Below are 12,120 nucleotides of genomic sequence, written 5' to 3'. Positions count from 1 at the left end.
TCATATCAATCGCGGATATTACATTAAAGAAAAGTTAAGACGAAATAGATTGCATCACCAGTATGTCTACACAACTAATGCATCTAAAACAACAAATACACATTTTTTAGGGATACATTTTGCATTAAACGCTAAAGGCTCAGACATTCAGTTGAGATGCCATCAATCTGTCAAGCTCTCTGATATCGATGCAAGACCGCTGGATGGAGAGCGCACACAACATAACTCACAACATAACCAGGCTTCAAATCCCTCGAAGGAATACTTATCCAGCATTATCATTGGTGGAGAAGATGTGAATGTGAGGGCCATTTGTCACATCTCTGTTGAGCCAAAGAGCTTATATTGCATTGACGTTAACATCCCCAGTGCAGGAATGAGATTAAGGTTACTCAAGTCAGTGTAGTTCCCCAAGTGGAGAGACGGTAGAAAGGGTGTTGAGTATAATTTATGGCAGCCGATACGGTTCACTTTGAAGACCCGACTAGTGAATTTACTAGATAAACATAAACATGAAATGATATTCCACCTTAAACATATTCTAATTAATTTATAATTCAATGTTTATTAGCAAAATGCAAATCAATATATATACATTTCAAATGTTAATTATAAAAAAAGATGAAGCAAATGATGTCAAAAGTATTTCTACATCATAATTGTACTAGAGTTGTACAGATTTTAATTTATACAATCCAATAAAAACTGAATTACAGAAATGGGAGTTTTTAAGATTCCAATTATTTTCAAGTAAAGCATTTAAACACATTACAGTAATGAGAAGTCTGGGAAAAATGTGCTTAATTATAATTAAAGTAATATAAAAGTTATAGTGTTACAGGGCCGGCTCTAGGCATGGGCAGGGGTGGGCTGAGCCCACCTAAACGTCTGTCTTGCCCACCCAATGAAAATTAAAAAATAAAGCCAAAAATTACAGTATTTTCTAATGGTGGCTGAAAGCAACGTCACTATTCACTCAAAGAGAGGCTTTAGTTTGTAACAGAGAAGCATGCTACATGCTACAGGTGGAAGCAAATAAATGTGCAACGGGAATTTTAGGCGCACGGCACGCTTACTTCCAGTTTATTACAGCATGTTAAATTAATAAAAATGTATTGCGCAGTAAAACCTTTCTTTCTTTTATTAAAACGGGAGATGCCTACCCAGGATACCCGCTAGCCAACAATTCTGCACCTGGCAGGAACCGAGCCTGGCTCGTATAATTTTTTTATTTGCCTTTTAAATTGTGTGACCCAGAAACCTTTCTGTGTCCCAGTTTGTTTATAAACATTACGAATTACAAAATATTATTTGAATATTTATAAATGTTACAATCTATACATTATATTTATGCTTATGATGGGATAATCCCCATAAAGCAAGCGTCACTCAAGTAAGTAAAATCCAAACATATTCAAAAAGCACAGATAAAATGATAACATTCCCCCATGCTTCAAAAATTTAATCTCTCTGCTGGGAATCTGGGACGAACACAATAATCTGAACACACACACAAATCGTCCTCCTCCCCCATTAACCAGGCCCTAACGCACAGCTATAATTATAGATATTTAATATTCTCTTAGCCCAGAAGTAAGAAATACATGTGCCTAAAAACGTTTAAAAAAAACACTAAAGATTTACCTTAAAATTATCCCGTGTTTACCACTTGAGTTATTTTTGTATTCTTAGTGTCAAACTAAATGTACCACAGTGGCTTCAGGACCACCAAAAAAGAGCTAGCATGCACTGCCATTTAAACACACACACTCACAAAATACACACAAACCCTCACCGTCATCTAACTGTGTGCCGTTTAAACCACTATGGCCTAGAGCTGAAACAGACAGAAAGAGAGAGAAATCTTTTTTACATCCACTAGTTTGGTCTCACATGTCTTACACGTGACTGTGAGCTTTTACGCTACACTCCTAAAATTGATGTGTGAGGGAACCCACAGCAAAGAAAAATATTCAATAAGATCTCTTTAATATCACAACTGTTTCTCATTGACAGCTAAATGTTTAAATCATCAATCTCAAATTTGTATCACAGAGTTTCTGAGATCTCAACAACATCTCAATGTGTGCTCAGATTTTCCAAGACATACAAATATTAGTCTAGATACACACAGGGTTGTATAGATCTACAGACTCTCCCAGGATTATATAGTGCTAAATGTTCGTCCAGGGTTGTACAATTCTATGGGTTTTCCAAGGGTTCTATAGCTCTATAGATTCTCACAGGCTTCTATAGCATTAAATATTCCCCCAGGGTTCTATAGCTCTATAGATTCTCACAGGATTCTATAGCTCTATAGATTCTCATAGGGTTCTAAAGCATTAAATATTCCCCCAGGGTTCTATAGCTCTATAGATTCTCACAGGATTCTATAGCTCTATAGATTCTCATAGGGTTCTAAAGCATTAAATATTCCCCCAGGGTTCTATAGCTCTATAGATTCTCACAGGATTCTATAGCTCTATAGATTCTCATAGGGTTCTAAAGCATTAAATATTCCCCCAGGGTTCTATATCTCTAGATTCCCTCAGGTTTCTATAGCTCTATAGATTCTCATAGGATTCTATAGCATTAAATATTCCCCCAGGTTTCTATAGCTCTATCGATTCTCACAGGATTCTATTGCTCTTTAGATTCTCATAGGGTTCTTAAGCATTAAATATTCCCCCAGGGGTCTATATCTCTAGATTCCCTCAGGTTTCTATACCTCTATAGATTCTCATAGGATTCTATAGCATTAAATATTCCCCCAGGTTTCTATAGCTCTATAGATTCTCACAGGGTCCTAAAGCATTAAATATTCCCCCAGGTTTCTATAGCTCTATAGATTCTCACAGGGTCCTAAAGCATTAAATATTCCCCCAGGATTCTATAGCTCTATAGATTCTCACAGGATTCTATAGCTCTATAGATTCTCATAGGGTTCTATTGCTCTATAGATTCTCATAGGATTCTATAGCATTAAATATTCCCCCAGGTTTCTATAGCTCTATAGATTCTCACAGGATTCTATAGCTCTTTAGATTCTCATAGGGTTCTAAAGCATTAAATATTCCCCCAGGGTTCTATATCTCTAGATTCCCTCCGGTTTCTATAGCTCTATAGATTCTCATAGGATTCTATAGCATTAAATATTCCCCCAGGTTTCTATAGCTCTATAGATTCTCACAGGGTCCTAAAGCATTAAATATTCCCCCAGGATTCTATAGCTCTATAGATTCTCACAGGATTCTATAGCTCTTTAGATTCTCATAGGGTTCTATTGCTCTATAGATTCTCATAGGATTCTATAGCATTAAATATTCCCCCAGGTTTCTATAGCTCTATAGATTCTCACAGGATTCTATAGCTCTTTAGATTCTCATAGGGTTCTAAAGCATTAAATATTCCCCCAGGGTTCTATATCTCTAGATTCCCTCCGGTTTCTATAGCTCTATAGATTCTCATAGGATTCTATAGCATTAAATATTCCCCCAGGTTTCTATAGCTCTATAGATTCTCACAGGGTCCTAAAGCATTAAATATTCCCCCAGGATTCTATAGCTCTATAGATTCTCACAGGATTCTATAGCTCTATAGATTCTCATAGGGTTCTAAAGCATTACATATTCTCCCAGGTTTCTATAGATCTATAGATTCTTACATGATTCTATAGTTCTGGATTCTTGCATGGGTCTATCGCTCTTTAGATACTCCCTGTTCTATAGATTCTCCAGGGGTAAATAGCTCTAGATTCTTGCATGATCCTATATATACTCACAGGGTTCTATATATCTATAGATTCTCGCAGGATATATCGATCTCAAGATTCTCCAAGGGTTTTAAAACTCTACAGAATCGCCCAGAGTTGTACAGTTCTTTATATTATCCCAGGGTTCTATAGTTCTATAGATACATTCAGGGCTTAATAGGTGGCCACATCATTCAAAAGATCTATAGAAACTTGAGGGGATCAATAGCTCTATCTGTGCTTCAAAATCCACCCAAAACCTCTGCTTTATCTGAATTTAAAATAAGAAAATGTAAAATATATTAATGCAATATCGAATATAAATTCAATCATACAGGAAGAATTCCTGTAAAATATGAAAACCCATACATTTGTACCAGATGCCAAAATGGATCGCAGTAAATCAACTGTATAATACTGTAGACCTTACATGCCAAACACACCCAATTCATCTTATTAAAGCTTGCCTGTAGTGCCTGACCTGCAATGGCCCTCGAAATGCCTTAACACACTTCCAACACAAAAAAATTCAATTCAGGTGAATACATAAATACTGGACACTGCTGTTTGTCCGGTTGTGTTTGTATACAGTATGCCTGCACTCTGCTATTATCATACTGTGCTGTCCAGGCTTACTATTTTGTAAACTCGTTACATGGTGATGCAGAAATGATGTAATTCTTTGTGAGATGCAAGGTTTTGTAAGTTCAACATCATATCGAAGGAATATAACATGGCGGTCAATATACATTCCAGTCATACTTCAATCTTGGCTAACTGATTATCATCCCACTAGCACACTATAAATGTAACCAGATGACCTTGACCCTGACCCCATATAGCCATTATTTCCCAGGAGGCCTACAGACATTAAAATTCATCACTGTCAATCGTGTACAATTTAGCTTTCGCACATCTAGATTCAATCATATGAATCAACTACAATATATTAAGAATATGTGTGCAAACTGAAAAAAGAAAATCTGCCATCAATGTTTCATCTAATGCCATCACTGCATGGCCAGTTGCATGGGCACAAAAAATTGTCTTCCAGAATTTAAGGATCTGTATCGTATCATTGCACCTTGCACACTTTTTGTGGGCACATAGTCTTGGGCAGAATGGGTACGTACCCATTCTTTACGTACCCATGTCCTTAAGTCCAATGAAACCTCCTTGCCTGAGAAAATCACGGCTCAAGCTATCAGTGTCAACAGCAACCGCGGACAGATCAACTTGTGTTTATAGTGTGACATGCTGACAGTGACAGCTACAAATCACTACTGGGTTACAACTTTAGGTGCCAGAAATCCAGTTCCAGCTAAATGATCTTTGCTTGTATTTTCTTCGACTCACTACTTTTCAAGATTCTACTTCGTTTAAAGAGACAAAGATTTTAAATTTCAACCTATGTTTTCCACAAAATAGTTATATAACTGTAGAGCATATTCAATACATCCCATGGACATCTTGTATGGTATGTCCCGACTAAAACTGATCTCATTCATTTTCCTTCAGGGTGAGCTAAGTGATGTTTCTCTCTCTCTCCATTATTCTGTGATCGCATTGATGTTCATGGCATGGTGAGCTGATATGTTCTGGCATTTTCTCTTCGCTGGATGTGGGAATGTCCTGCTCGCACTATACACAGTGGCAAGAAAGCAAACACAAACACACGCTCATTCATTGTGCAGAGATGAGGCCCCGAGAGGATGGAAGGCGAGAAAAGAAGGGTTACACAAGCATGAAAAAAGTTTGTTTCAAGAGTTGTAACCGTAGCCCAGAAACATCACTCAAGTTTGCGTTGCTGACGTTCAAACGTTCCACAAGGTTATTTGTAAAAGCTGCCTGATAAAATATAACACAGAGATACTACACATTTCTAGACTACCAATAATAAACCAGCCCAAGCTATCTCACTCTTTTCTTTGGAATGATAAGGCCACGTTACATCTAGAAAGGATTTTAGATTTTAAATGCCCATAACCGGGTTATCTGATAAACAGTCAAACATCTGGTCCATTGTTTTTCTCTTAAAACCTTTGGGAATATAATGAAATTAGGGATGCACAATAAACTATCGGCCATATCGGTATCAGGTGATAAATTGTTGTTTTTCATGTTAGCAGCCGATAATAAAATTTAGGCCGATATATTATATCCGATAAATTATGAATAATTTCCACTGGTTGAGCAACTTCAGCTGCACGCTGCTCACAGTTAAAATCCAGTGATCCATGATCACGCACTTACTGCTATTAGCAAAACATTATTGATGTAGTGTGTAGATATTTATGAATGTGTAAATTATAGGAACAAAAGCATATTGTTTGAATCAGACTGCTGTCTGAATGCTTTCTGTCTTGAGACCTGACTTGTGGCTATTGTGGCACCTTTTTTGTGTGTTGCTTTGGGAGAACATCTTTCATTTGTTTATTAAATAAACATTATACCAGAATACTTTAACTAGTGTAAAGTAGGCTTGGTACATGATTTTCAGGGGCAAAAAAATATTTAAAGTCTCAGAAAATGTTCTATTAATATTTAGATACGCTATATCAGCCAATTTATTGGTTATCGGCTTCCAATGTTCAAGAATTGGCCAAGAATTGGTGCATCCCTAACATTAGGTCACATGTGCCATATTGTGCACATCAGTATAGAGAATCATTAACACACATTTTTGATACCCATGTTATTTTTCCTTATATTATCTGAATGAATATCTGCTTTTTTTTTAATATTATTTTCCAGGTGCTTAAGGACCTCTGGTGTCATCACTCAGTGGTTACCTGTCCATGCAGGAATATCATTTTCCAAACCAGAGTACTGTGTATTTCATCCATAAAACAGCATCTCCACCATTGCCAAATAAATAAGTCTCTTGACAATTCATGCTTTAGGTTAGAAGATACATATTCTTTCTAAGCTGTTCTTAGAATGCCCTTCATTGGGGCTTCATGGGGCAAAATGAAAAGGTCTGTGCCAAGCCCCCACGCACTTGCATTTAGTGAGCCGTCTGGTGCCAGCACAACATTTCTAACTACCCAAACACACACACACACAACCCACGAAGGACCTGCACTCCAGTAAACAAGCTCTGTGTAATCATGATCCTTTTCTGCTGCTTGTTTCTCAGCACAGTGTAATGCCCCTAGTGTTCTTTTTTGTTAGAATCAAATTGACAACAAATATCAAACTAAGTAATTTAATGCAAAAGTAAATGCTCAAATCGATGCAAAGTTGCCTTAAAAACTATAAGTTCAAAGTTGTGAAAAAGTGCTGAAGATACCGTTCTAGTCACGTGCGCGTTATTTAGTTGTGAGTGATTGTTTTGTGTCCTTCTGATATCGTTTGCGTGTCAAATTAATAGTTTACATTTTGGGGGAACCTCTAACTGCATCAAGTAGCAGTCTAAGTTTAGAATCACGTAAAAACCGGTGCATGTGCATTGAAGCCAGTCTAAAGAAAACAAAAGTATTTGCTTTATTAATCTGTGTGGATTAATGTACCCATTCCATCTACATAAATATTTGTGGGAATTTCACACATTGTAGGCATGTGTCTGCTAGAAATTTCATACCCAGCCATGATTCAAAATTAAACTCAGAGTATGTCCAAACACCGGTGAGAGAAAGGATTATACTGGTAAATGTGCAGAATGAGTTTCTGTGTAAACTGTTCTTACCGTTAATGGTTGAATGTCGTTCAATATCCAGATTTTATTTAGAATGGGTTTATTAACTCAAATCTATACATAAATGGATTAATTCTGTCCTGCTTCTCTTTCATGAAGAAGTCCCATGATTCCCAGTTAGCACAGGAACGACTGTAAAGGCCATTGCACATTGGCTGCGAAATATGCGTCCGAAATATCTGTACGTTCAAAAATAAATACGTTGTGTCAATCACATTTACGCAGTGCCTCCGTCCGTCATAAGAAATTCAGAGATGCCGTACAAACGAGTGCCAAATACGAAAAAACGCAATACGAAAATTTCGGACTGTACGTGCACAGACCTTAAGATGTCCGCTAAAGATCTAAAAAACATCTGCAGTGTAAAAACATCAAATACCCGTTTTAGAAAGATGTAAATGCAGACATCAAATAGACGTCTCCCCGATGTTAACGTCTTAGAAACTGCAGTTTTACATACATTCTAAAACATCAACATCTCACAGACGTCTTCAATATGTCTATATGATATCAGACAGAAAACATCTCGGAGACGTATTGCAGATAAGCAAGAAATACAAAAATCTTACAGATGTAACTGCAGACATGAAGTGGACTTCTTCCACTTTATGAGCAATTAAATTAGGGGTATAATAAAAAATAAACCTTAAGCCTTTTTCATGTTACATTCTATCCAGCACCTGAATTCAGCGTTGGTGCATTGTTTTATTATATCAAATAAATTGTATCAAATGTATTGAAATATCAATGTGCTCTTTTTCCAGTTATGCACCCAAAAAAGTGAATGGTTACTTTAACACCACATGGAAAAGAAGGGCATTTTAAGCATGTCTTCTATTATTGTAATGCTCTCTCACACACACAAAGTGCCCTGCTTCCATTTCAGGCTGCCCCTCCTTCCCCAGCAGGAGATGCCTCTCTCACCACCTGGGATGGTACCCAGCACTGGAAGTGGTAATTGCGTTTCAATTATAGGCATGTGTGCATGTGTATGTTGTGTATGTGTGTGCTTGTCTTCTGTCATCGTTTCAGTATGTTGTACGTATGAAAGGCCATTTGGACGACAGCACTGTGAACAGTTGTTTTTGTAACTCAAAAGAATAACACCAGACTCACCCGGCCTAGCACATTATTTGACCTTCCAAAACAGTCACGCAGAGCACCTCTGCGTCCTCATTGCTTGATGACACCTTGTCGGGTAAACATCACACCTGACATCTCGTTTTCTTTAAAACCTTCACAATTCTTACTAGAAGCATTAAATACATTAGAATTTCTGGAGTTCGGCCCATCCTTCTAGCCATTTAATACGTCATAACAGACACGCCCAAACAGCTGAGTGGTCTCGCGCTCTCGTACACCACCACGCACTTTTATTACTCGAACATCTGGCGCTTTTCACTAACATAATCCCTTCCCGGTAATACCAACAAAGATGGCATCTGTGTGTCATCACAATCTCCAGGCTGTACCACCGAGCGCTGCTACTTGGAAATAAAATTGAGAAAAATCGTATCTGAACCACAACACGATTCGTCTGCGCGTGTTTCCTTCAATACGCAATCTGTTTCATCTTTGGCGATCTCGAGCCACCTGCCACATCAGCGCGCGCTCTTCTGGATATCAAAGCGGATTTGGCGCGAGCGGTCGCTTGCGTGCTGTGACGCGCGGCGAGCGTGCGACATCATTATTGACCCGTATATAGTTTTAATAGAAACTCCTCCGGTCGGGTTTTAGTGGTGGGATGTTATCTGGGGTGGGAACCAATAGAACAACGTTAAATCCTACTGGAATATGGATTCTTGTAATTTTTACGGAATTTTGTAATTGGTTTAGTTAGTGGTCCATAACGATATTTGTATTTTTTCAGCAGTTTATAGTCGAAATCAATTGTATAGGTGCAAACTTCAGGCATTGGATAAACTGGATATAATACGTTAATGTATGACCGCAATATCGCGCAAAACAAGTGGCCGTTATCATTTCAGTATATACTTAAAAGTGAACATATAGCTTGTTTCTGTCATTACGACATAAACAATATGCACGAGGCCTGCCAAGACATTTTACACGATCAAATGTGGAAACTGGGAATTGAGAGTGAAGTGTTCATGTCGTGTTTATTTATGAGGCTTAACCGTAACCAAATATCGTTAAATAACCCACTGCGCCCTCTTAACGACCACAAGGGTTCTAACCGGTCCATTCCACATCCGTGCAAGTCCAACCCGTACGCGTGGCTGTGCGGAGTGGTCTAGAGACCCTGATGCTTTAAAGGGGCATTTGAAAATCGGTGGGTGTGATACTCACTCGCTTTGCCCTGTTTGGGTCTCTGCAGGAGGCGCTGGACGGTAACCAGGTCTTCCGTCTTCACCGCCTGTAAGAGTTCCTGTTCTTTCCCCATCCTGTTCACTCACACACCCTCTCTCACACATGCAGTCATGGCTATACTTCTACATCCAGCGTATCTTCATTGGGCCAGGCGACTGCAACGGTGCCGTAAACGCCGGCGCGTCCCCGCCGTTCATCGCCAAAGGTCGAGTGCGCAGAGGCGCGCTAGACGCGTTGCATGCCCGGTGAAGTGACCGGCGGCGTCCACGACATAAACGGGGTTATTTTGTACTGATATGACGAAGCGGGGTGACAGTCCAGGCGTTTTCGGGTTAAAGGGACAGCGCGCGAACCTTCCGCGTATTTACGCACGGCGACTTTAAAGCAACATGACAGAATATCAGATGCTGTGCGCATAAAAACCGAAATCGCATCTTTGACCCGGAGTGGAGCAGGAAGAAAGACTATATATTACATAAACATCCAGGCAGATGTGTGCGCGCGGGCGCTGGGGGTTGTAAATCCGCTGTCGCTTTTTCATGTGCGCATGTGTGTGTGTGTGTGTGTGTGAGAGAGAGAGAGAGAGAGAGAGAGAGAGATAGAGAGAGAGAGATTGCTTGGTTAAATTGATGGTGCAGCATCAATCAGGGGGCGTGACCAAATAGACCCCTTTCCCATGGGCATGCCGGATTAAAAGGGAGCAAAATAGTGTGTTGTGCGTGTTCATGAGGAGAGAGGTCACAGGACAGATTTTAATATAGCATAGATACTGCTGACCATGTTGATCAAGCCAAGTTTTCCAGACCATGCTTATAAATGACTATAAAATTAGATAAATCTGCACAGTCCTTGACGATTAATGAAATAAAATAAGCTTCTTCAAAAAAACTATTTAAATGGTTATTATGATGATTCAAGTGTATTCAATGTTTAATAATCATTTTAATATTGTCCATGTGGCCATTAGACGAAAGGATGGGTCAAGCCCCGTTCACATTTAGCCTTAAGCTTGTTAAAATAATTTCCCAATCTAATTAATTAATTAATTTGTAGCCTGCTTTTCTGAAAAAATGTAAACACTGATCAAATGTGTTCAAACCACATCTTTTGTTTAAAGAAAATACAGATTTGGAAAAACACGAGGGGGAGTACAAAATGCCAGTTAGATTTTTAGTAGATAACCCTTTCTTTAATCTTAAAGGTGGCACTTGTTAGCAACACTTGATCAATACTTTTTGTAGTTCAGATCATCCTTTATCCACTCTGTTTGCCATCAGATATATTTTTAGTGACGTTCTCACAATTAAAAGTGTGATGTGATATGATACAATCCCAAGGGTGTCAGTTAAACCAGAACAGATGTCTAATTCCAGCTCTCTTCTAACCCACATCAGTCAGCGAGTAACTGGCCATTCTCTACTTATTTTGCGCTGACAATTATACTAGATTGCTCCAACGACTAAATTGACATGATTTGTAAAAATTGTATGAAAAGGACAGACGTTAGCTTCAGTTTGAGCTATAATATTTGTTTCTAGCATGTGTTTAGATGCAGATGTTTAGAGACTGTCGCATTTCAATGTGTAGGAGTCTTTTGCATGCCGCGTGACGTTTCGAGCACACAGGCTCTTCATCAGACCCGTGTTTAGGGTCATTCAATCATAGTGTATCATTCAAATGAAAAATTATTGAATCAAATAAAAGTAACTGTGGGAATTATGTTTAGACCAAAACATTTTAGTTGTGCGTTATATCCTTAATGTAGTCCCCCTGTCTAGAATTAGCAAAAATGTACTGTTTATTTACCAGCTTATTAAAGCGATAGTACGCCCAAAATATTGTGTCATCATATACAAACCCTCTTCTCATTCCAAACCTGTATGACTTTCTTGCTTCTGCAGAGCACAAAACAAGATACTTTTGAAGAATGTTGGTACCGAACAATGCTGCTACCCACAAAACCAATGCAAGCGCACGGGTACCGCAGTTGTTCGGTTCTTCAAATTTTCATCTTTTGAGTTCTGCAGAAGCAAGAACTCAATGCAGATAAATGATGATAAAACTTTCATTTTTGGGAGAACCGAACTGAAAGTGTTTCCATGTATTGTGAGCTCTTGTTGATTTTTTCTCATTATATAGTCATATTGATGAATATTAAGAACATTTTTAAACAATTTTTTTATTTTGTTATAAAAACACCAGTATGTTGGCTCAATTTCATTGATATAAATGAATAAATCAAGAATTGTGTGTGGCAGAGATTAGATCAGAAGAACAGATTATTTATTCATCACACTGTTCTCGATACGAAGTTGTTAGTTAAGCATTAGACAGTTTTCTA

At 38.4% G+C, this 12,120-nt stretch overlaps 1 protein-coding gene across 1 annotated transcript in view; it reads right to left on the bottom strand.

Moving 5' to 3' along the window:
• LOC306896985 (caskin-1) overlaps positions 1 to 10,348 on the bottom strand; it is a 30,520-nt gene extending 20,172 nt beyond the window's left edge. Inside the window, exon 1 of the mRNA XM_079461406.1 lies at positions 9,759 to 10,348. Coding sequence (XP_079317532.1) covers positions 9,759 to 9,852 — 94 coding nt within the window. The 5' untranslated portion in view covers positions 9,853 to 10,348. The remainder of the gene's footprint in view (positions 1 to 9,758) is intronic.
• Between the last annotated feature and the right edge of the window lie 1,772 nt (positions 10,349 to 12,120).

This window comes from Barbatula barbatula (genome assembly GCF_947034865.1).
Source record: "Barbatula barbatula genome assembly, chromosome: 8".
Lineage (NCBI taxonomy): Eukaryota > Metazoa > Chordata > Actinopteri > Cypriniformes > Nemacheilidae > Barbatula > Barbatula barbatula.
The sequence above is the reverse complement of the archived record's forward strand: the minus strand, read 5'-3'. Positions and strand labels throughout refer to the sequence as shown.